The following is a 27107-nucleotide window of genomic DNA, read 5'->3' on the forward strand; positions in this document are numbered from 1 at the left end:
GTACCCCAGTGTTATACAGTGACAGACACGTCCCCACCAGTAATGTATCCCAGTGTTATACAGTGACAGACACGTCCCCAGCAGTACTGTGCCCCAGTGTTATACAGTGACAGACCCATCCCCACCAGTACTCTACCCCAGTGTTATACAGTGACAGACCCGTCCCCATCAGTACTGTATCCCAGTGTTATACAGTGACAGACCCGTCCCCACCAGTGCTGTGCCCCAGTGTTATACAGTGACAGACACGTCCCCACCAGTACTGTATCCCAGTGTTATACAGTGACAGACCCGTCCCCACCAGTACTGTACCCCAGTATTATACAGTGACAGACCCGCCCCCACCAGTACTGTACCCCAGTGTTATACAGTGACAGACACGTCCCCACCAGTACTGAACCCCAGTGTTATACAGTGACAGACCCATCCCCACCAGTACTGTACCCCAGTGTTATACAGTGACAGACACGTCCCCACCAGTACTGTATCCCAGTGTTATACAGTGACAGACCCGTCCCCAGCAGTACTGTGCCCCAGTGTTATACAGTGACAGACCCGTCCCCACCAGTACTGTATCCCAGTATTATAGTGACATACCCGTCCCCACCAGTACTGTATCCCAGTGTTATACAGTGACAGACCCGTCCCCACCAGTACTGTACCCCAGTGTTATACTGTGACAGACCCGTCCCCACCAGTACTGTACCCCAGTGTTTTACAGTGACAGACACGTCCCCACCAGTACTGTACCCCAGTGTTATACAGTGACAGACCTGCCCCCACCAGTACTGTACCCCAGTGTTATACAGCGACAGACCCGTCCCCAAAAGTACTGTACCCCAGTGTTATACAGTGACAGACCCGTCCCCACCAGTAATGTACCCCAGTGTTATACAGTGACAGACCAGTCCCCACCAGTACTGTACCCCAGTGTTATACAGTGACAGACCCGTCCCCACCAGTACTGTACCCCAGTGTTTTCCAGTAACAGACCCGTCCCCGCCAGTACTGTATCCCAGTGTTATACAGTGACAGACCTATCCCCGCCAGTACTGTACCCCAGTGTTATACAGTGACTGACCCGTCCCCACCAGTACTGTACTCCAGTGTTATACAGTGACAGACCCGTCCCCACCAGTACTGTATCCCAGTGTTATGCAGTGACAGACCTGTCCCCACCAGTACTGTACCCCAGTGTTATACAGTGACAGACCCGTCCCCACCAGTACTGTACCCCAGTGTTATACAGTGACATACCCATCCCCACCAGAACTGTACCCCAGTGTTATAGTGACAGACCCGTTCCTACCAGTACTGTACCCCAGTGATATACAGTTACAGACCCGTCCCCACCAGTACTGTATCACAGTGTTATACAGTCACAGACCTGTCCCCAGCAGGACTGTACCCCAGTGTTATACAGTCACAGACCTGTGCCCAGCAGGACTGTAGCCCAGTGTTATACAGTGACAGACCCGTCCCCATCAGTACCATACCCCAGTGTTATACAGTGACAGACCCGTCGCCACCAGTACTGTACCCCAGTGTTATACAGTGACAGACCCGTCCCCATCAGTACCATACCCCAGTGTTATACAGTGACAGACCCGTCCCCATCAGTACCAGACCCCTGTGTTATACAGTGACAGACCCGTCCCCATCAGTACCATACCCCAGTGTTATACAGTGACAGACCCGTCCCCACCAGTACTGTACCCCAGTGTTATACAGTGACAGACACGTCCCCACCAGTACTGTACCCCAGTGTTATACAGTGACAGACCCATCCCCATCAGTACTGTACCCCAGTGTTATACAGTGACAGACACGTCCCCACCAGTAATGTATCCCAGTGTTATACAGTGACAGACACGTCCCCAGCAGTACTGTGCCCCAGTGTTATACAGTGACAGACCCATCCCCACCAGTACTCTACCCCAGTGTTATACAGTGACAGACCCGTCCCCATCAGTACTGTATCCCAGTGTTATACAGTGACAGACCCGTCCCCACCAGTGCTGTGCCCCAGTGTTATACAGTGACAGACACGTCCCCACCAGTACTGTATCCCAGTGTTATACAGTGACAGACCCGTCCCCACCAGTACTGTACCCCAGTATTATACAGTGACAGACCCGCCCCCACCAGTACTGTACCCCAGTGTTATACAGTGACAGACACGTCCCCACCAGTACTGAACCCCAGTGTTATACAGTGACAGACCCATCCCCACCAGTACTGTACCCCAGTGTTATACAGTGACAGACACGTCCCCACCAGTACTGTATCCCAGTGTTATACAGTGACAGACCCGTCCCCAGCAGTACTGTGCCCCAGTGTTATACAGTGACAGACCCGTCCCCACCAGTACTGTATCCCAGTATTATAGTGACATACCCGTCCCCACCAGTACTGTATCCCAGTGTTATACAGTGACAGACCCGTCCCCACCAGTACTGTACCCCAGTGTTATACTGTGACAGACCCGTCCCCACCAGTACTGTACCCCAGTGTTTTACAGTGACAGACACGTCCCCACCAGTACTGTACCCCAGTGTTATACAGTGACAGACCTGCCCCCACCAGTACTGTACCCCAGTGTTATACAGCGACAGACCCGTCCCCAAAAGTACTGTACCCCAGTGTTATACAGTGACAGACCCGTCCCCACCAGTAATGTACCCCAGTGTTATACAGTGACAGACCAGTCCCCACCAGTACTGTACCCCAGTGTTATACAGTGACAGACCCGTCCCCACCAGTACTGTACCCCAGTGTTTTCCAGTAACAGACCCGTCCCCGCCAGTACTGTATCCCAGTGTTATACAGTGACAGACCTATCCCCGCCAGTACTGTACCCCAGTGTTATACAGTGACTGACCCGTCCCCACCAGTACTGTACTCCAGTGTTATACAGTGACAGACCCGTCCCCACCAGTACTGTATCCCAGTGTTATGCAGTGACAGACCTGTCCCCACCAGTACTGTACCCCAGTGTTATACAGTGACAGACCCGTCCCCACCAGTACTGTACCCCAGTGTTATACAGTGACATACCCATCCCCACCAGAACTGTACCCCAGTGTTATAGTGACAGACCCGTTCCTACCAGTACTGTACCCCAGTGATATACAGTTACAGACCCGTCCCCACCAGTACTGTATCACAGTGTTATACAGTCACAGACCTGTCCCCAGCAGGACTGTACCCCAGTGTTATACAGTCACAGACCTGTGCCCAGCAGGACTGTAGCCCAGTGTTATACAGTGACAGACCCGTCCCCATCAGTACCATACCCCAGTGTTATACAGTGACAGACCCGTCGCCACCAGTACTGTACCCCAGTGTTATACAGTGACAGACCCGTCCCCATCAGTACCATACCCCAGTGTTATACAGTGACAGACCCGTCCCCATCAGTACCAGACCCCTGTGTTATACAGTGACAGACCCGTCCCCATCAGTACCATACCCCAGTGTTATACAGTGACAGACCCGTCCCCACCAGTACTGTACCCCAGTGTTATACAGTGACAGACCCGTCCCCATCAGTACCATACCCCAGTGTTATACAGTGACAGACCCGTCGCCACCAGTACTGTACCCCAGTGTTATACAGTGACAGACCCGTCCCCATCAGTACCATACCCCAGTGTTATACAGTGACAGACCCGTCCCCATCAGTACCATACCCCAGTGTTATACAGTGACAGACCCGTCGCCACCAGTACTGTACCCCAGTGTTATACAGTGACAGACCCGTCCCCACCAGTACTGTACCCCAGTGTTATACAGTGACATACCCATCCCCACCAGAACTGTACCCCAGTGTTATACAGTGACAGACCCGTTCCTACCAGTACTGTACCCCAGTGATATACAGTTACAGACCCGTCCCCACCAGTACTGTACCCCAGTGTTATACAGTGACAGACCCGTCCCCATCAGTACCAGACCCCTGTGTTATACAGTGACAGACCCGTCACCATCAGTACCATACCCCAGTGTTATACAGTGACAGACCCGTCCCCACCAGTACTGTACCCCAGTGTTATACAGTGACAGACCCGTCCCCATCAGTACCATACCCCAGTGTTATACAGTGACAGACCCGTCCCCACCAGTACTGTACCCCAGTGTTATACAGTGACATACCCATCCCCACCAGAACTGTACCCCAGTGTTATACAGTGACAGACCCGTTCCTACCAGTACTGTACCCCAGTGATATACAGTGACAGACCCGTCCCCACCAGTACTGTACCCCAGTGTTATACAGTCACAGACCTGTCCCCAGCAGGACTGTACCCCAGTGTTATACAGTCACAGACCTGTCCCCAGCAGGACTGTAGCCCAGTGTTATACAGTGACAGACCCGTCCCCATCAGTACCATACCCCAGTGTTATACAGTGACAGACCCGTCGCCACCAGTACTGTACCCCAGTGTTATACAGTGACAGACCCGTCCCCATCAGTACAATACCCCAGTGTTATACAGTGACAGACCCGTCCCCACCAGTACTGTACCCCAGTGTTATACAGTGACAGACCCGTCCCCATCAGTACCATACCCCAGTGTTATACAGTGACAGACCCGTCCCCACCAGTACTGTACCTCAGTGTTATACAGTGACAGACCCGTCCCCACCAGTACTGTACCCCAGTGTTATACAGTGACAGACCCGTCCCCACCAGTACTTTATCCCAGTATTATAGTGACAGACCCGTCCCCACCAGTACTGTATCCCAGTGTTATACAGTGACAGACCCGTCCCCACCAGTACTGTACCCCAGTGTTATACAGTGACAGACCCATCCCCACCAGTACTGTACCCCAGTGTTATACAATGACAGACCCGTTCCCACCAGTACTGTACCCCAGTGTTATACAGTGACAGACCCGTCCCCACCAGTACTGTACCACAGTGTTATACAGTGACAGGCCCGTCCCCACCAGTGCTGTATCCCAGTGTTATACAGTGACAGACCCGTCCCCACCAGTACTGTATCCCAGTGTTATACAGTGACAGACCGGTCCCCACCAGTACTGTACCCCAGTGTTATACAGTGACAGACCCGTCCCCACCAGTACTGTACCCCAATGTTATACAGTGACAGACCTGTCCCCACCAGTACTGTACCCCAGTGTTATACAGTGACAGACCAGTCCACACCAGTACTGTACCCCAGTGTTATACAGTGACAGGGCAGTCCCCTCCAGTACTGTACCCCAGTGTTATACAGTGATAGACCCGTCCCCACCAGTACTGTACCCCAGTGTTATACAGTGACAGACCCGTTCCTACCAGTACTGTACCCCAGTGTTATGCAGTTACAGACCCGTCCCCACCAGCACTGTACGCCAGTGTTATACAGTGGCAGACCCGTCCCCACCAGTACTGCACCCCAGTGTTATACAGTGACAGACCGGTCCCCACCAGTACTGTACCCCAGTGTTATACAGTGACACACCCGTCCCCACCAGTACTGTACCCCAGTGTTATACAGTGACAGATCCGCCCCCACCAGTACTGTACCCCAGTGTTATACAGTGACAGATCCGTCCCCACCAGTACTGTACCCCAGTGTTATACAGTGACAGACCCGTCCCCACCAGCACTGTACCCCAGTGTTATACAGTGACAGACCCGTCCCCACCAGCACTGTACCCCAGTATTATAGTGACAGACCCGTCCCCACCAGTACTGTATCCCAGTATTATAGTGACATACCCGTCCCCACCAGTACTGTATCCCAGTGTTATACAGTGACAGACCCGTCCCCACCAGTACTGTACCCCAGTGTTATACAGTGACAGACCCGCCCCCACCAGTACTGTACCCCAGTGTTATACAGTGACAGACCCGTCCCCACCAGTACTGTACGCCAGTGTTATACAGTCACAGATCCGTCCCCACCAGTACTGTACCCCAGTGTTATACTGTGACAGACCCGTCCCCACCAGTACTGTACCCCAGTGTTATACAGTGACAGACCCGTCCCCACCAGTACTATACCCCAGTGTTATAGTGACAGACCCGTTCCTACCAGTACTGTACCCCAGTGATATACAGTTACAGACCCGTCCCCACCAGTACTGTATCACAGTGTTATACAGTCACAGACCTGTCCCCAGCAGGACTGTACCCCAGTGTTATACAGTCACAGACCTGTGCCCAGCAGGACTGTAGCCCAGTGTTATACAGTGACAGACCCGTCCCCATCAGTACCATACCCCAGTGTTATACAGTGACAGACCCGTCGCCACCAGTACTGTACCCCAGTGTTATACAGTGACAGACCCGTCCCCATCAGTACCATACCCCAGTGTTATACAGTGACAGACCCGTCCCCATCAGTACCAGACCCCTGTGTTATACAGTGACAGACCCGTCCCCATCAGTACCATACCCCAGTGTTATACAGTGACAGACCCGTCCCCACCAGTACTGTACCCCAGTGTTATACAGTGACAGACCCGTCCCCATCAGTACCATACCCCAGTGTTATACAGTGACAGACCCGTCGCCACCAGTACTGTACCCCAGTGTTATACAGTGACAGACCCGTCCCCATCAGTACCATACCCCAGTGTTATACAGCGACAGACCCGTCCCCACCAGTACTGTACCCCAGTGTTATACAGTGACAGACCCGTCGCCACCAGTACTGTACCCCAGTGTTATACAGTGACAGACCCGTCCCCACCAGTACTGTACCCCAGTGTTATACAGTGACATACCCATCCCCACCAGAACTGTACCCCAGTGTTATACAGTGACAGACCCGTTCCTACCAGTACTGTACCCCAGTGATATACAGTTACAGACCCGTCCCCACCAGTACTGTACCCCAGTGTTATACAGTGACAGACCCGTCCCCATCAGTACCAGACCCCTGTGTTATACAGTGACAGACCCGTCCCCATCAGTACCATACCCCAGTGTTATACAGTGACAGACCCGTCCCCACCAGTACTGTACCCCAGTGTTATACAGTGACAGACCCGTCCCCATCAGTACCATACCCCAGTGTTATACAGTGACAGACCCGTCCCCACCAGTACTGTACCCCAGTGTTATACAGTGACAGACCCGTCCCCATCAGTACCATACCCCAGTGTTATACAGTGACAGACCCGTCCCCATCAGTACCATACCCCAGTGTTATACAGTGACAGACCCGTCGCCACCAGTACTGTACCCCAGTGTTATACAGTGACAGACCCGTCCCCACCAGTACTGTACCCCAGTGTTATACAGTGACATACCCATCCCCACCAGAACTGTACCCCAGTGTTATACAGTGACAGACCCGTTCCTACCAGTACTGTACCCCAGTGATATACAGTGACAGACCCGTCCCCACCAGTACTGTACCCCAGTGTTATACAGTCACAGACCTGTCCCCAGCAGGACTGTACCCCAGTGTTATACAGTCACAGACCTGTCCCCAGCAGGACTGTAGCCCAGTGTTATACAGTGACAGACCCGTCCCCATCAGTACCATACCCCAGTGTTATACAGTGACAGACCCGTCGCCACCAGTACTGTACCCCAGTGTTATACAGTGACAGACCCGTCCCCATCAGTACCATACCCCAGTGTTATACAGTGACAGACCCGTCCCCACCAGTACTGTACCCCAGTGTTATACAGTGACAGACCCGTCCCCATCAGTACCATACCCCAGTGTTATACAGTGACAGACCCGTCCCCACCAGTACTGTACCTCAGTGTTATACAGTGACAGACCCGTCCCCACCAGTACTGTACCCCAGTGTTATACAGTGACAGACCCGTCCCCACCAGTACTTTATCCCAGTATTATAGTGACAGACCCGTCCCCACCAGTACTGTATCCCAGTGTTATACAGTGACAGACCCGTCCCCACCAGTACTGTACCCCAGTGTTATACAGTGACAGACCCATCCCCACCAGTACTGTACCCCAGTGTTATACAATGACAGACCCGTTCCCACCAGTACTGTACCCCAGTGTTATACAGTGACAGACCCGTCCCCACCAGTACTGTACCACAGTGTTATACAGTGACAGACCCGTCCCCACCAGTGCTGTATCCCAGTGTTATACAGTGACAGACCCGTCCCCACCAGTACTGTATCCCAGTGTTATACAGTGACAGACCGGTCCCCACCAGTACTGTACCCCAGTGTTATACAGTGACAGACCCGTCCCCACCAGTACTGTACCCCAATGTTATACAGTGACAGACCTGTCCCCACCAGTACTGTACCCCAGTGTTATACAGTGACAGACCAGTCCACACCAGTACTGTACCCCAGTGTTATACAGTGACAGGCCAGTCCCCTCCAGTACTGTACCCCAGTGTTATACAGTGATAGACCCGTCCCCACCAGTACTGTACCCCAGTGTTATACAGTGACAGACCCGTTCCTACCAGTACTGTACCCCAGTGTTATGCAGTTACAGACCCGTCCCCACCAGCACTGTACGCCAGTGTTATACAGTGGCAGACCCGTCCCCACCAGTACTGCACCCCAGTGTTATACAGTGACAGACCGGTCCCCACCAGTACTGTACCCCAGTGTTATACAGTGACACACCCGTCCCCACCAGTACTGTACCCCAGTGTTATACAGTGACAGATCCGCCCCCACCAGTACTGTACCCCAGTGTTATACAGTGACAGATCCGTCCCCACCAGTACTGTACCCCAGTGTTATACAGTGACAGACCCGTCCCCACCAGCACTGTACCCCAGTGTTATACAGTGACAGACCCGTCCCCACCAGCACTGTACCCCAGTATTATAGTGACAGACCCGTCCCCACCAGTACTGTATCCCAGTATTATAGTGACATACCCGTCCCCACCAGTACTGTATCCCAGTGTTATACAGTGACAGACCCGTCCCCACCAGTACTGTACCCCAGTGTTATACAGTGACAGACCCGCCCCCACCAGTACTGTACCCCAGTGTTATACAGTGACAGACCCGTCCCCACCAGTACTGTACCCCAGTGTTATACAGTGACAGATCCGTCCCCACCAGTACTGTACCCCAGTGTTATACTGTGACAGACCCGTCCCCACCAGTACTGTACCCCAGTGTTATACAGTGACAGACCCGTCCCCACCAGTACTGTACCCCAGTGTTATACAGTGACAGACCTGTCCCCACCAGTACTGTACCCCAGTGTTATACAGTGACAGACCCGTCCCCACCAGTACTGTACCCCAGAGTTATACAGTGTCAGACCAGTCCCCACCAGTACTGTACCCCAGTGTTATACAGTGACAGACCCGTCCCCACCAGTACTGTACCCCAGTGTTTTCCAGTAACAGACCCGTCCCCGCCAGTACTGTATCCCAGTGTTATACAGTGACAGACCCGTCCCCTCCAGTACTGTACCCCAGTGTTATACAGTGACTGACCCGTCCCCACCAGTACTGTACTCCAGTGTTATACTGTGACAGACCCGTCCCCACCAGTACTGTATCCCAGTGTTATACAGTGACAGACCTGTCCCCACCAGTACTGTACCCCAGTGTTATACAGTGACAGACCCGTCCCCACCAGTACTGTACCCCAGTGTTATACAGTGACAGACCCATCCCCACCAGTACTGTACCCCAGTGTTATACAGTGACAGACTCGTCCCCACCAGTATTGTATCCCAGTGTTATACAGTGACAGACCCGTCCCCATCAGTACCATACCCCAGTGTTATACAGTGACAGACCCGTCCCCACCAGTATTGTATCCCAGTGTTATACAGTGATAGACCCGTCCCCATCAGTACCATACCCCAGTGTTATACAGTGACAGACCCAACCCCACCAGTGCTGTACCCCAGTGTTATACAGTGACAGACCCGTCCCCACCTGTACTGTATCCCAGTGTTATACAGTGACAGACCCATCCCCACCAGTACTGTACCCCAGTGTTATACAATGACAGACCCGTTCCCACCAGTGCTGTACCACAGTGTTATACAGTGACAGACCCGTCCCAACCAGTGCTGTATCCCAGTGTTATACAGTGACAGACCCATCCCCACCAGTACTGTACCCCAGTGTTATACAGTGACAGACCCGTCCCTACCAGTATTGTACCCCAATGTTATACAGTGACAGACCAGTCCACACCAGTACTGTACCCCAGTATTATACAGTGACAGGCCAGTCCCCTCCAGTACTGTACCCCAGTGTTATACAGTGATAGACCCGTCCCCACCAGTACTGTACCCCAGTGTTATACAGTGACATACCCATCCCCACCAGAACTGTACCCCAGCGTTATACAGTGACAGACCCGTTCCTACCAGTACTGTACCCCAGTGTTATACAGTGACAGACCCGTCCCCACCAGTATTGTACCCCAGTGTTATGCAGTCACAGACCTGTCCCCACCAGTACTGTATCCCAGTGTTATACAGTCACAGACCTGTCCCCAGCAGGACTGTACCCCAGTGTTATACAGTGACAGACCCGTCCCCACCAGTACTGTACCCCAGTGTTATACAGTGACAGACCTGGCCCCACCAGTACTGTACCCCAGTGTTATACAGTGACAGACCTGTCCCCACCAGTACTGTACCCCAGTGGCATACAGTGACAGACCCGTCCCCACCAGTACTGTACCCCAGTGTTATACAGTGACATACCCGTCCCCACCAGTACTGTACGCCAGTGTTATACAGTGGCAGACCCGTCCCCACCAGTACTGTACCGCAGTGTTATACAGTGACAGACCGGTCCCCACCAGTACTGTACCCCAGTGTTATACAGTGACAGACCCGTCCCCACCAGTACTGTACCCCAGTGTTATACAGTGACAGATCCGTCCCCACCAGTACTGTACCCCAGTGTTATACAGTGACAGACCCGTCCCCACCAGTACTGTACCCCAGTGTTATACAGTGACAGACCCGTCCCCACCAGCACTGTACCCCAATGTTATACAGTGATAGACCCGTGCCCACCAGTACTGTACCCCAGTGTTATACAGTGACATACCCATCCCCACCAGAACTGTACCCCAGTGTTATACAGTGACAGACCCGTTCCTACCAGTACTGTACCCCAGTGTTATACAGTGACAGACCCGTCCCCACCAGTACTGTACCCCAGTGTTATACAGTCACAGACCTGTCCCCACCAGTACTGTACCCCAGTGTTATACAGTCACAGACCTGTCCCCAATAGGTCTGTACCCCAGTGTTATACAGTGACAGACCCGTCCCCACCAGTACTGTACCCCAGTGTTATACAGTGAGAGACCCGTCCCCACCAGTACTGTACCCCAGTGTTATACAGTGACAGACCCCTCCCCACCAGTACTGTACCCGAGTGTTATACAGTGACAGACCCGTCCCCACCAGTACTGTACCCCAGTGTTATACAGTGACAGACCCGTCCCCACCAGTACTGTACCCCAGTGGCATACAGTGACAGACCCGTCCCCACCAGGACTGTACCCCAGTGTTATACAGTGACATACCCGTCCCCACCACTACTGTACGCCAGTGTTATACAGTGGCAGACCCGTCCCCACCAGTCCTGTACCCCAGTGTTATACAGTGACAGACCGGTCCCCACCAGTACTGTACCCCAGTGTTATACAGTGACAGACCCGTCCCCACCAGTACTGTACCCCAGTGTTATACAGTGACAGACTCGTCCCCACCAGTACTGTACCCCAGTGTTATACAGTGACAGACCGTCCCCACCAGTACTGTACCCCAGTGTTATACAGTGACAGACCCGTCCCCACCAGTACTGTACCCCAGTGTTGTACAGTGACAGATCCGTCCCCACCAGTACTGTACCCCAGTGTTATACAGTAACAGACCCGTCCCCACCAGCACTGTCCCCCAGTATTATAGTGACAGACCCGTCCCCACCAGTGCTGTATCCCAGTATTATAGTGACATACCCGTCCCCACCAGTACTGTATCCCAGTGTTATACAGTGACTGACCCGTCCCCACCAGTACTGTACCCCAGTGTTATACAGTGACAGACCCATCCCCACCAGTACTGTACCCCAGTGTTATACAGTGACAGACCCGTCCCCATCACTACTGTATCCCAGTGTTATACAGTGACAGACCCGTCCCCAGCAGAACTGTACCCCAGTGTTATACAGTGACAGACACGTCCCCACCAGTACTGTATCCCAGTGTTATACAGTGACAGACCCGTCCCCACCAGTACTGTACCCCAGTGTTATACAGTGACAGACCCGCCCCCACCAGTACTGTACCCCAGTGTTATACAGTGACAGACACGTCCCCACCAGTACTGTACCCCAGTGTTATACAGTGACAGACCCATCCCCACCAGTACTGTACCCCAGTGTTATACAGTGACAGACACGTCCCCACCAGTAATGTATCCCAGTGTTATACAGTGACAGACACGTCCCCAGCAGTACTGTGCCCCAGTGTTATACAGTGACAGACCCATCCCCACCAGTACTCTACCCCAGTGTTATACAGTGACAGACCCGTCCCCATCAGTACTGTATCCCAGTGTTATACAGTGACAGACCCGTCCCCACCAGTGCTGTGCCCCAGTGTTATACAGTGACAGACACGTCCCCACCAGTACTGTATCCCAGTGTTATACAGTGACAGACCCGTCCCCACCAGTACTGTACCCCAGTATTATACAGTGACAGACCCGCCCCCACCAGTACTGTACCCCAGTGTTATACAGTGACAGACACGTCCCCACCAGTACTGAACCCCAGTGTTATACAGTGACAGACCCATCCCCACCAGTACTGTACCCCAGTGTTATACAGTGACAGACACGTCCCCACCAGTACTGTATCCCAGTGTTATACAGTGACAGACCCGTCCCCAGCAGTACTGTGCCCCAGTGTTATACAGTGACAGACACGTCCCCACCAGTACTGTATCCCAGTGTTATACAGTGACAGACCCGTCCCCAGCAGTACTGTACCCCAGTGTTATACAGTGACAGACACGTCCCCATCAGTACTGTATCCCAGTGTTATACAGTGACAGACCCATCCCCATCAGTACTGTGCCCCAGTGTTATACAGTGACAGACCCGCCCCCACCAGTACTGTACCCCAGTGTTATACAGTGACAGACACGTCCCCACCAGTACTGTACCCCAGTGTTATACAGCGACAGACCCGTCCCCACCAGTACTGTATCCCAGTGTTATACAGTGACAGACCCATCCCCATCAGTACTGTACCCCAGTGTTATACGGTGACAGACCCGTCCCCACCAGTACTGTACCCCAGTGTTATACAGTGACAGACCCGTTCCCACCAGTACTGTACCCCAGTGTTATACAGTGACAGACCCGTCCCCATCAGTACTGTACCCCAGTGTTATACAGTGACAGACACGTCCCCACCAGTACTGTATCCCAGTGTTATACAGTGACAGACCCATCCCCACCAGTACTGTACCCCAGTGTTATACAGTGACAGACCCGTCCCCACCAGTACTGTACCCCAGTGTTCTCCAGTGACAGACACGTCCCCACCAGTACTGTACCCCAGTGTTATACAGTGACAGACCCGTCCCCACCAGTACTGTACCCCAGTGTTATACAGTGACAGACACGTCCCCACCAGTACTGTATCCCAGTGTTATACAGTGACAGACCCGTCCCCAGCAGTACTGTGCCCCAGTGTTATACAGTGACAGACACGTCCCCACCAGTACTGTATCCCAGTGTTATACAGTGACAGACCCGTCCCCAGCAGTACTGTACCCCAGTGTTATACAGTGACAGACACGTCCCCATCAGTACTGTATCCCAGTATTATACAGTGACAGACCCGTCCCCACCAGTACTGTACCCCAGTGTTATACAGTGACAGACCCGTCCCCACCAGTACTGTACCCCAGTGTTATACAGTGACAGACCCATCCCCATCAGTACTGTGCCCCAGTGTTATACAGTGACAGACCCGCCCCCACCAGTACTGTACCCCAGTGTTATACAGTGACAGACACGTCCCCACCAGTACTGTATCCCAGTGTTATACAGTGACAGACCCATCCCCATCAGTACTGTGCCCCAGTGTTATACAGTGACAGACCCGTCCCCACCAGTACTGTACCCCAGTGTTATACAGTGACATACCCGTCCCCACCAGTACTGTATGCCAGTGTTATACAGTGACAGACCCGTCCCCAGCAGTACTGTGCCCCAGTGTTATACAGTGACAGACCCGTCCCCATCAGTACTGTACCCCAGTGTTATACAGTGACAGACCCGTCCCCACCAGTACTGTACCCCAGTGTTATACAGTGACAGACCCGTCCCCACCAGTACTGTATCCCAGTGTTATACAGTGACAGACCCGTCCCCACCAGTACTTTATCCCAGTATTATTGTGACAGACCTGTCCCCACTAATAATATATTCCTCTTAGCGCTTTCCAGACACATCCCATGTCTGGGAGGACAGTATTCCTCCACACACATACAGGGGGAGCCTAGTCAGACTCCTACAGCCTGTTTCCCCATCCAATTCGATCAGGGCTGTTCCATACCTTAATACCATCTCCCCACCCTCATGCTCTCATCCTTAAACCCCGCACAAAAAAAAAAATTAATCTCCGGATTGAAATGGCTGTTTTTTTAGGAGTGTGGAAGGGGAGGCCCAGATTACCACACTCCCCTTTGATGTTCCTTCACAACCGCTTTTGACCCTCCCAACTATGACCTTCGCCTTCCCTCCGCTGCACCAATGGGGGCAGAGCGCGAGCTTTCTGGACCCGCTCTGCCAACCGAACCAGTCCCAGCTCGCTTCCTGCTTTTCCGCGGGCCTTTTGGCCCCACCCCTCGTAACCCCACCTACCCCAGTGGATCCCAAATGCATATCTGATGCTCCCCTGCGAAACTTATGTGAAGAGGGCGCGTGAAGACGAGTTGCGTGGGGGGTGGAACGAGTTGCGTGGGGGGGGGGGGGCTCAGAGAGCGGACGGGGGCGCCCTGAGGCCGATGTACCAGTTCACGTTGAATGGACAGGATCCGATCTCGGGCAGCCTCGCAGTTGGCCTTCTTCCCAGTGATGAGGATCATTTCCGAGTTGCTGTTTTCCGTCGGCAGGTCGATCTTTGTGTTCGTCTCTTCACGGATCTGGCGAGGAATAGCAGAGCATAAGTCAGAGGGAGTCAATAGCTTGGCATACGCTCCCTAACGGCACTGTGGAGGGGGGTCACTGGTTTAAGAAGGTCGCTCCCCGCCACCTTCTCGAGGGCAATAATGGCCGCCTGAGGCAGCGTCGCCTCATCCTACGAACGAACAAATAGAAAAATGTCGGCCTTCAAACCTGCTCTGCCCTTTAATAAGATCATGGGAGATCTGATCGGAGCCTTAACTCTCCTTCCTTGCCAGCTGACATATAAACCTGGACTCTTGTTTTTTTTTTAATAAACAATTTTATTGAGGTATTTTTTGGCGTTGTCACAGCAACAATATAAACAGTGTACATGGAACTATAAACATAGTGCAAAAACCAACTCCCTTCCTAACAGGTCCCGCCTAATTAACCCCCTATTCTACATTAATCTAACCCCCCCCCACCTCTGCTGACGATTAATTTTCCACGAAGAAGTGGATGAACGGTTGCCACCTCCGGGCGAACCCCAACATTGACCCTCGCAAGGCGAACTTGATTTTCTCCAAACAGAGAAAACTAGCCATGTCCGATAGCCAGGTCTCCGACTTCGGGGGCTTTGAGTCCCTCCAGGCTAACAGTATCCGTCTCTGGGCTACCAGGGAAGCAAAGGCCAGAACGTCTGCCTCTTTCTCCTCCTGGATTCCCGGATCTTCCGACACCCTGAAAATCGCCACCTCTGGACTCGGCGCCACCCTTGTTTTCTGCATTTTGGACATGACGTCCGCAAATCCCTGCCAGAATCCTCGAAGCTTCAGGCATGTCCAAAACATGTGAACATGGTTCGCTGCTCCTCCCGCACTGGACTCCCTTGTTGATCAAAGGTCTGGCTGGCCCGGCCTTGAGTATCGTCAATGACCCACAGCCTCCTCTGCTCTCTGGGGGAAAGAGTTCCAAATGCTAACCCTCTGAGAGAAGAAATTCTTCATCACCTCGGTCTTGAATGGAAGACCCCTTGTCTCAAGAATCTACCGCCCCGTTCCAGATTCCCCCAGCGCTGGAAACATCGTCTCCCCCCGCCGAGCCACCCCTCAGAATTTTCAACGTTCTGTGAAGATCAGCTCTCCTTCGTCCAATGAGGATTGGCCCAAGCTTTCCTCGTGAGGCAACCTTGGCATCCCATGTGGCAACTTTGGCTGAGCTGCTTCCAACACAAGCATATCCTTCCTTAAATAAGGAGACCAGAGCTAAGGTGCAAACATAAATACCCCACACAGCTACAGTACTCTATGTATAACCCTTAATGAATTCCCCTTAACTGTTCCAATTCAATAACAAAATGCAAGTAAAACCAGAAACCTCTTTTCAAAGGAGTGGGCCAGCACACGGTATTCTCACCTGAATAAGGCTGTTGTTATTGATACCCTTGTTCCACTTTCTGAACAGCAGATTTAAATTCCTTCCAGAAAGCAATTATCTCTTTTCAGTTACCAAGTTGTCCGGAAACAGCTTTTAAAATGAAGATAATGAAGACAGGCCAAAAAAAACTTCTGTTCTCTGTCTGAGTCCACAGCAGTCGACATCAAAAGCGAAAGTGAAACTCACCGAGCCACAGCTCAGCTCCACCCACAAAAATGACATCACTGAAGCCACGTGAGGAGACAAAAACCTTTCTTAAAGGGACACTCGCGTGACAAGATGGAGCAAATCTCCCGATCTTATACTGCAACCCACCCCCGCCCAACAAAGGCCAAGTTGCACTCCCGATTGTTCAGTATGTCTGCTGAGGTACAGGGAATTCTCGCTCTGGAGGGGCAGAGCAGGGGGGAGTCGGTCGCAAGGCAGAGAGAAGACAGGAGGTACTGAAGCTTTTCAGTTTTATCAGGAGCTGCCTGATGGATCTGCCATGCAGTGAGAATAATGGGCATGACAAATCTGGAATATTCGGATTATAGAGGCGGACAGACAGCACAAGAGGCGGTCTCGCAGCCGGTTGCGCCTTCGCTGGCTTTCCGAAAAAGCGGTCAGGCTTAACCCCACACATCTGGTTGAGTTAGTGTTCTGGGTAAATTCCTTTTCCTCATAAGTACCTGTTCGTAGGGCAGCACGGTGGCGCAGTGGATAGCACTGCTGCCTCACGGCGCTGAGGTCCCAGGTTCGATCCCGGGTCACTGTCCGTGTGGAGTTTGCACATTCTCCCCGTGTCTGCGTGGGTTTTGCCCCCACAGCCCAAAGATGTGCAGGGATTGGCCGCGCTAAATTGCCCCTTAATTGGAAAAAATCAATTGGGTACTCTAAATTTATATATATATATATTTTTTAAAATAAGTACCTGTTCGATTCCCTTTCAAAATTAGTAAGGGGATCGAGTTCCGCCACCTTTTCAGGTCAAACGTACCAGCCAACTCTCTGAGTGAATAACATTTCTCCTCGCGATCTTTGACAAATAATTTCAAATCTGTGATCTCTGGCATTGACCCACTCACTGGAAGGAAGATTGTTTTCTCCACCGACCCTGCTGAAAACCTCTCAACCTCTTGAAAACCTCCATTGAGTCCACGCCTAAACCTTCTCTGTGGGGGCAGCACGGTGGCGCAGTGGTTAGCCCTGCTGCCTCACGGCGCCGAGGTCCCAGGTTCGATCCCGGCTCTGGGTCACTGTCCGTGTGGAGTTTGCACATTCTCCCCGTGTCTGCGTGGGTTTCGCCCCCACAACCCAAAGATGGGCAGGGTCAGGTGGATTGGCCGCGCTAAATTGCCCCTTAATTGGAGAAAATTAATTGAGTACTCTAAAATTTAAAAAAACCCTTCTCTGTTCACTGTTCAATTCAATTAATCTTTTAATAATCTTTAGTGTCACAAGTAGGCTTACATTATTACTGCAGTGAAGTTACTGTGAAAATCCCCTCGTCGCCACATTCCGGCGCCTGTTCGGGTACACAGAGGGAGAATTCAGAATGTCCAATTCCCCTAACATTCAAGTCTTTCGGGACCTGTGGGAGGAAACCGGAGCACCCGGAGGAAACCCACGCAGACACGGGGAGAACGTGCAGACTCCACACAGGCAGTGATCCAAGCCGGGAATCGAACCTGGGACCCTGACGCTGTGAGGCAACGGTGCTAACCACTGTGCTACCCTGCCGTCCTGATTATTCGTTCATGGGATGCAGGCGTCGTTTGGCTGGGCCAACATTTATTGCCCATCCCTGAGGGCACTTAAGAGTCAACCACATCGCTGTGGGGTCTGGCGTCGCGTGTAGGCCAGACCGGGCAAGGACGGCAGATTTCCTTCGCAAAAGGACATGAGCGAACCAGTTGAGTTATTACGACAATCGGCAATGGTTTCATGGCCATCGTTTAGACATTTAAATCCAGGTCTTTATTGAAATCAAATTTCACCATCTGCCGAGGTGGGGTTCGAACCCAGGTCCACGGAGTATCTGGATTACAAGTCCCGCGACAATACCACTACGCCACAGCCTCCCCGTCTCAAACCTGGTCTCCCGGCCTTCAGACGGGGAGGCAAGAGCGCCACCCAGTGAGCACCCGGCCACGGCGCAAAAGGCAAACCGCGGGCAGTCGCGCCGCTGCCCCCCCGAGGTCCATACCTTCTTGATGTTGGCCCCTCCTCTGCCGATGATGTTCTTGTGGAACTGCTTGAAGATGGGGGTGGAGACGGAGTAGCTGTTCTCGATCTGGGGAGTGCAAGGAGCAGGGGGAACAGAATGAAAAGAAGGCAGCTCAAAACAATGAAAACACCAGGCAGCATGGCGATGACGTCGTTTGCGATACACACTCCTGGGTGGGCCGGAGGGTTCTGCGTGCAAGTTAAAAGTTACTCTGGGGAGAGAGCAATGGGGTGGACATCTTAAGGTCGGCGACCTTCCATCGGAACGGGAATCATAGAATATACAGCGCAGAAGGAGGCCATTTGGCCCATCGAGTCTGCACCAGCCCTTGGAAAGAGCACCATACTTTTTTCCTAATATAGAGTACCCAATTCATTTATTCCAATGAAGGGGCAATTTAACGTGGCCAATCCACCTACCCTGCGCATCTTTGGGTTGTGGGGGCGAAACCCACGCAGACACGGGGAGAATGTGCAAACTCCACACGGACAGTGACCCAGAGCCGGGATCGAACATGGGACCTTGGCGCCGTGAGGCAGCAGTGCTAACCACTGCGCCACCGTGCTTCCCTAGAGCACCTTACTTAAGCCCACACCTCCACTCTCTCCCGCTCCCGCTGCCTGGGGAAAGCGGGCAGTATAATCAAAGACCCCTCCCTCCCGGCTTACTCACTCTTCCAACTTCTTCCATCGGGCAGGAGATACAGAAGTCTGAGAACACGCACGAACAGACTCAAAAACAGCTTCTTCCCCGCTGTCACCAGACTCCTAAACGACCCTCTTATGGACTGACCTCATTAACACTACACCTTGTATGCTTCACCCGATGCCAGTGCTTATGTAGTTACATTGTGTACCTTGTGTTGCCCTATTATGTATTTTCTTTTATTCCCTTTTCTTCTCATGTACTTAATGATCTGTTGAGCTGCTCGCAGAAAAATACTTTTCACTGTACCTCGGTACACATGACAATAAACAAATCCCACATGCACAAAGCCTACTCCCGGATAGATTTCTTTGTCCTGGGCAGGGCGCTCATCCCGAGGGTGGAGGGAACGGAGTGTTCGGCCATAGCCGTTTCGTATCATGCCCCGCACTGGGTGGAACTGGAGCTGGGAGAGGAGAGGGACCAACGCCCGCTGTGGCGGCTGGATGTGGGACTGCTGGCAGATGAGGTGGTGTGTGGGAAGGTGAGGGGGTATATTGAAAGGTACTTGGAGGCCAACGACAACGGGGAGGTGCGGGTGGGGGTGGTATGGGAGGCGTTGAAGGCAGTGATCAGGGGAGAGCTAATCTCCATCAGGGCTCATAGGGAGAAGACAGAGGGCATGGAAAGGGAGAGGTTAGTGGGGGAGATTTTAAGAGTGGACAGGAGATACGCAGAGGCCCCGGAGGAAAGATTACTTGGGGAAAGACGACGGCTCCAGACGGAGTTTGACCTGTTGACCACAGGGAAGGCAGAGGCACAGTGGAGGAAGGCGCAGGGGGCGACCTACGAGTACGGGGAAAAGGCGAGTCGGATGCTGGCACACCAGCTCCGTAAGAGGATGGCAGCGAGGGAAATAGGGGGAGTCAAAGATGGAAGGGGAGCCACGGTTCGGAGTGCAACGAACATAAACGAGGTATTCAAGGCCTTTTATGAGGAGCTGTACAGATCCCAGCCCCCAGCGGGGGAAGAGGGGATGAGACGATTCCTAGATCAGCTGAGATTCCCGAGGGTGGAGGAGCAAGAGGTGGCTGGTTTGGGGGCACCAATTGGGTTGGAGAAGCTGAGCAAGGGTTTGGGGAGCATGCAGGCGGGGAAGGCCCCGGGACCGGACGGGTTCCCGGTGGAGTTCTACAGGAAGTACGTAGACCTGTTGGCCCCGCTACTAGTGAGGACCTTTAACGAGGCAAGAGAGGAGGGGACCCTGCCCCCGACAATGTCGGAGGCGACAATTTCTTTGATCTTAAAGCGGGACAAGGACCCACTGCAATGTGGATCGTACAGGCCGATCTCGCTCCTCAATGTGGATGCTAAGTTGCTGGCAAAACTGCTGGCTACGAGGATCGAGGACTGTGTCCTGGGGGTGATCCACGAGGACCAGACGGGATTTGTAAAGGGCAGGCAATTAAACACCAATGTGCGGCGGCTCTTAAACGTGATAATGATGCCATCGGAGGAGGGAGAGGCGGAGATAGTGGCAGCTATGGACGCGGAGAAGGCCTTTGACCGAGTAGAGTGGGAGTACCTCTGGGAAGTGCTGCGTAGGTTTGGGTTCGGGGGAGGGTTTATCAGTTGGGTTAAGTTCCTTTACAGAGCCCCGGTGGTGGGTGTAGTGATGAACCGGCGGAGGTTGGAATACTTTCGGCTGTACCGAGGGACGAGGCAGGGGTGCCCCCTGTCCCCCCTGCTGTTTGCATTGGCGATCAAACCCTTGGCCATGTCATTGAGGGAGTCTAGGAAATGGAGGGGTGTGGTCCGAGGGGGAGAGGAGCATCGAATGTCGCTTTATGCGGATGACCTGTTGCTGTATGTGGCGGATCCAACGGAGGGGATGGTGGAGGTCATGCAGACTCTAAGGGAGTTTGGGGAGTTTCCGGGCTATAAGTTCAATGTAGGGAAGAGTGAGCTTTTTGTAGTACAGGCGGGGGACCAAGAAAGGGGAATAGACGATCTACCGGAGGGGAGCTTTCGGTACCTGGGGATCCAGATAGCCAGGAGTTGGGGGGCCCTACATAAACTGAATCTGACGAGGTTGGTGGAGCAAATGGAGGAGGACGTCAAAAGATGGGACATGTTACCGCTCTCGCTGGCGGGTAGAGTGCAGTCGGTCAAAATGGTGGTCCTTCCGAGGTTTTTATTCGTGTTTCAGTGCCTTCCCATCGTGATCACCAAGGCCTTTTTTAAGAGAGTAGGCAGGAGCATTATGGGGTTTGTGTGGGCGAATAGGACCCCGAGGGTAAGGAGAGGGTTCCTGGAACGCAGTACGGACCGAGGAGGGGTGGCGCTGCCAAACCTAGGGAACTGCTACTGGGCAGCAAATGTGGCGATGATCCGCAAGTGGGTGATGGAGGGAGAGGGGGCGGCATGGAAGAGGGTGGAGATGGCGTCCTGTAAAGGAACGAGCCTGGGGGCGTTGGTGACGGCACCGCTGCCGCTCTCGCCGTCAAAGTATACCACGAGCCCGGTGGTGGCGGCAACGCTAAGGATCTGGGGCCAGTGGAGACGGCATAGGGGTGCAATGGGAGCTTCGGTGTGGTCCCCGATCAGGGGTAACCACTGGTTTGTCCCAGGGAGGATGGATGGGGGGTTTCAGAGCTGGCATCGGGCGGGGATTAGAAGAATGGGGGACCTGTTCATTGACGGGACGTTTGTGAGCCTAGGGGCACTGGAGGAGAAGTTTGAGATACCCCCGGGAAATGCCTTTAGATATATGCAGGTGGGGGCGTTTGTGAGGCGACAGGTGAGGGAATTCCCGTTGCTCCCGGCACAAGAAGTTCAAGATAGGGTGATCTCGGGTGTATGGGTCGGGGAGGGCAAGGTGTCGGAAATACACCAGGAGATGAAAGAAGAGGGGGAAGCGCTGGTAGAAGAGTTGAAGGGTAAATGGGAGGAGGAGCTGGGGGAGGAGATGGAGGAAGGTCTGTGGGCTGATGCCCTAGGTAGGGTTAATTCCTCCTCCTCGTGTGCCAGGCTCAGCCTGATACAATTTAAGGTGGTCCACAGAGCGCACTTGACGGGGGCGAGGTTGAGTAGGTTCTTTGGGGTAGAGGACAGATGTGGAAGGTGCTCAGGGAGTCCGGCGAACCATGTCCATATGTTTTGGTCATGCCCGGCACTGGAGGGCTTCTGGAGAGGAGTGGCGGGAGCAATATCTCAGGTGGTGAAAGTCCGGGTCAAGCCAAGCTGGGGGCTAGCAATATTTGGAGTAGTGGACGAACCGGGAGTGCAGGAGGCGAAAGAGGCCGGCATTCTGGCCTTTGCGTCCCTAGTAGCCCGGCGAAGGATCTTGCTAATGTGGAAGGAGGCGAAGCCCCCCCAGCCTGGAGGCCTGGATAAATGATATGGCTGGGTTCATAAAGTTGGAGAGGATTAAGTTCGCCTTGAGAGGGTCTGCGCAGGGGTTCTACAGGCGGTGGCAACCGTTCCTAGACTATCTCGCGGAGCGTTAGAGGAAGGTCGGTCAGCAGCAGCAGCAACCTTGGGGGGGGAGGGGGGGACGTCCTGGGGGGAAGGGGGAATGGGGGCTTGCCTGGGAGGGTGGATGAGCAAGAGAAAACATGAAGGATCGGGGAAACTGGCACGTACGGGTGAGGGCCAGTGTACACAGCTGTGTAAATATATAATTTTGCCATGTATATATCTTGCTCTGCGCGATTTCTCGTTTTTTTTTGTTATGGGGGGGGGGGGGTTATTGTTTTTAAGTGTGAAAAATTGTGTTAAAAAACTTTAATAAATATATTTTTAAAATAAAAAACCTTGCTGTGTTTCTACATATATGTGAACGACATTCTTAGAATAAACCTTGTTTTGATTAAAGTGCCCAGGAAGTCTGATGAATCATACCTGGAGTGAAGGCTCTTGTGCTCAACCTAGACAGATTCAACATAAAGGTTATCGGTCATTGTCATGTGAGAGTACCTTTAAGAAATAGGTGTTTAAGAAATGTACCTTTAAGAAATGGGTGTTTATCAGTGATGTCAGAGAGTGGGTGGAGCTGAGCTGTCTGTCAGCTTTTTACTTTCATTTCATGTTTGCTGCAGGCTGTGTTTTAGATTAGTTTTCAGTGTTGGAGCTGAAGCCAGACAGAGCAGGTGTACTGTTGATCTCTCTGCCATCAAAAGACTATCTCTTGATCACTTGGCGAATTCAGAATTATAAATGTTCTCAGTAGTGAATGTAAACCTGATGTGCTTCTGTTGAAATGTGTTTCTTTCGTCTTCTGGATGTTGTTTGGGAAGTTATTCAGGATTACTTAGTGTTGTATTCTTTGGGGGTTGTATTTGAATTAATGGTTGCTGAGATGTTCACTGTATGTTTAAAAAAAGTTAACTTGAGTTCATAGAATAAACATTGTTTTGCTTTAAAAAATACTTTTCCATTTCTGCTGTCCCACACCTGTAGAGTGGGCCGTGTGCTCCCCATACCACAATCTAGTAAAAGTTGTGGGTCAGGTGAACTCCACGATACACTTTGGAGTTTCTAAGCCCTGGCCCAGAACAGTATCCTAGCAACTGCCGAGGTCTGGGATTGGAATAGGGCTAACGAAGGTGCTATACAAATTTAACATATCTACTCTGCTGCTGAGTTCCATAATACCCGGAGAATTCCTGGGAAATCTACCGCAGATGTTTTCATGCTTGCAGTCTGGGCTGCAGGTCCCAAACTGGGGGGTCGCGGCCCCAATTGGGGTCACCAAAACACCCAAATGCAATTGCAGGATCCCCTCCTCCATGTAATATAATAACATTTGTACAAAAGCACTTTAAAAACTCGTGATTTTTCTATTTATTTGATCTATTTATTATATGTTGCTCTGTAACTTTGGATCACATGCCTCAATGACTACCGTCCAGTGGCCCTGGCATCAATCATAATGAAGTACTTCGAGAGATTGGTCATGAAACGCATCAACTCCATACTCCCAGAACGCACTGACCCACTGCTATTCTCATAACGCCGCAGCCGGTCCACAGCAGACGCCAGCTCCCTGGCCCTACACTCATCCCTAGAGCAGCTCAACAACAAGGACTCCTACATCAGACTCCTATTTATTGACTACAGCTCCGTCATCAACACCATAATCCCAGCCAAGCTCGTAACAAAGCTCCAAAACCTTGGACTTGGCTCCTCCCTCCGCAACTGCATCCTTGACTTCCTGACCCATAGACCACAATCAGTAAGGATAAACAACAACACCTCCTCCACAATAGTCCTCCATACCGGGGCCCCGCAAGGCTGTGTACTTAGTCCCCTACTATACACACACAACTGCATGGCAAAATTTGGTTCCAACTCCATCTACAAGTTTGCTGACGATACGACCATAATGGGTCGGATCTCAAATAACGACGCGTCAGAATACAGGAGGGAGATAGAGAACCTAGTGGAGTGGTGCAGCGACAACAATCTCTCCCTCAATGCCAGCAAAACTAAAGAGCTGTTCATTGACTTCAGGAAGCAAAGTACTGTACACACCCCTGTCAGCATCAACGGGGCCGAGGTGGAGATGGTTAGAAGTTTCAAATTCCTAGGGGTGCACATCTCCAAAAATCTGTCCTGGTCCACCCACATCGACGCTACCACCAAGAAAGCACAACAGCGCCTATACTTCCTCAGGAAACTAAGGAAATTCGACATGTCCACATTAACTCTCACCAACTTTTACAGATGCACCATAGAAAGCATCCCATCGGGCTGCATCACAGCCTGGTATGGCAACTGCTCGGCCCAGGACCGCAAGAAACTTCAGAGAGTCGGGAACACCGCCCAGTCCATCACACGAACCTGCCTCCCATCCACTGACTCCATCTACACCTCCCGCTGCCTGGGGAAAGCGGGCGGCATAATCAAAGATCCCCTCCCACCCGGCTTACTCACTCTTCCAACTTCTTCCATCGGGCAGGAGATACAGAAGTCTGAGAACACGCACGAACAGACTCAAAAACAGCTTCTTCCCCACTGTCACCAGTCTCCTAAACGACCCTCTTATGGACTGACCTCATTAACACTACACCCTGTATGCTTCATCCGATGCCAGTGTTTATGTAGTTACATTGTGTTGCCCTATTATGTATTTTCTTTTCTTTTCATGTACTAAATGATCTGTTTGAGCTGCTCGCTGAAAAATACTTTTGACTGTACCTTGGTACACGTGACAATAAGCAAATCCAATCCAATCCAATGTGTTACTTCTGCTGTCTTATTGCGTTTTGAGTCTGTTGGAAGTCTGGGGTCAAGTGTTAAAATGGGGACAGTTGGGAAGTGCTGGAGTAGACTCTGTGTTGTTAGGGTAGATTCTTTACAACTGGTGGGGAGCGCGGATGTTGTGGGAGAGGGTGGTACAAAGAACAAAGAAAAGTACAGCACAGGAACAGGCCCTTCGGTCCTCCAAGCCCGTGCCGACCATGCTGCCCGTCTAAACTACAATCTTCTACACTTCCTGGGTCCGTATCCCTCTATTCCCATCCTATTCATGTATTTGTCAAGATGCCCCTTAACTGTCACTATCGTCCCTGCTTCCACCACCTCCTCCGGCAGCGAGTTCCAGCCACCCACTACCCTCTGTGTAAAAAACTTGCCTCGTACATCTCCTCTAAACCTTGCCCCTCTCACCTTAAACCTATGCCCCCTAGTAATTGACCCCTCTACCCTGGGGAAAAGCCTCTGACTATCCACTCTGTCTATGCCCCTCATAATTTTGTATACCTCTATCAGGTAGCCCCTCAACCTCCGTCGTTCCAGTGAGAACAAACCGAGTTTATTCAACCACTCCTCATAGCTAATGCCCTCCATACCAGGCAACATTCTGGTAAATCTCTTCTGCACCCTCTCTAAAGCCTCCACATCCTTCTGGTAGTGTGGCGACCAGAATTGAACACTATACTCCAAGTGTGGCCTAACTAAGGTTCTATACAGCTGCAACATGACTTGCCAATTCTTATACTCAATGCCCCGGCCAATGAAGGCAAGCATGCCGTATGCCTTCTTGACTACCTTCTCCACCTGTGTTGCCCCTTTCAGTGACCTGTGGACCTGTGCACCTAGATCTCTCTGACTGTCAATGCCCTTGAGGGTTCTACCATTCAGTGTCTGGTAGTGTGCGGGGTCAGGGGAAAAGGAGGATAAACGCAATGGTACAACCCTGGCCAAGAGCATCAATCAAACATGTAGCTTGTACGTGGGTACTGTCACACCAGGCACCGCAGCGATACACAACAGGGGTCAGTTCAGGCTGGAGGGCCGCACTACTTACCAAGTCAGCGATGACTTTCTGGAGGAATTTGCCACACTTCTCCACCTCGTTCTTCGGGCCTCGCAGCTGAACAATGTCACTCTTCTGCGCAGGATCCGGGAAGTTGATAATCACCTGGAGAGAGAAAGAACTTCGGATGGTTTGTTATGGCGGAGACGGCCAATTCGGCCCATTGAATCTGTTGTACAGGAATAGAAGGAGGCCATTCTGCCCCCTCTAGCCTGCTAACACAGGAACCGTAGGCCATTCAGCCCCCTCTAGCCTGTTGCACAGGAACTATAGGCGATTCAGTCCCTCTAGCCTATCACTTACATAGAACATAGAACATTACAGCGCAGGACAGGCCCTTCGGCCCTCGATGTTGCGCCGACCTGTGAAACCACTCTAAAGCCCATCTACACTATTCCCTTATCGTCC

The 27107-nt window shown here is 52.2% G+C and overlaps 1 protein-coding gene across 1 annotated transcript in view; it reads right to left on the minus strand.

Annotated features, from left to right (window-relative positions):
* LOC140405580 (vigilin-like) overlaps positions 1-27107 on the minus strand; it is a gene marked incomplete at its 5' end in the record, with an annotated part of 612489 nt that overhangs the window by 159689 nt on the left and 425693 nt on the right. The window contains 3 exons of the mRNA XM_072494137.1: positions 14994-15125; positions 18713-18799; positions 26691-26804. Of these exons, the coding sequence (XP_072350238.1) occupies positions 14994-15125; positions 18713-18799; positions 26691-26804 (333 nt within the window). The remainder of the gene's footprint in view (positions 1-14993; positions 15126-18712; positions 18800-26690; positions 26805-27107) is intronic.

This window comes from Scyliorhinus torazame, unplaced genomic scaffold (assembly GCF_047496885.1).
Source record: "Scyliorhinus torazame isolate Kashiwa2021f unplaced genomic scaffold, sScyTor2.1 scaffold_104, whole genome shotgun sequence".
Classification (NCBI taxonomy): domain Eukaryota; kingdom Metazoa; phylum Chordata; class Chondrichthyes; order Carcharhiniformes; family Scyliorhinidae; genus Scyliorhinus; species Scyliorhinus torazame.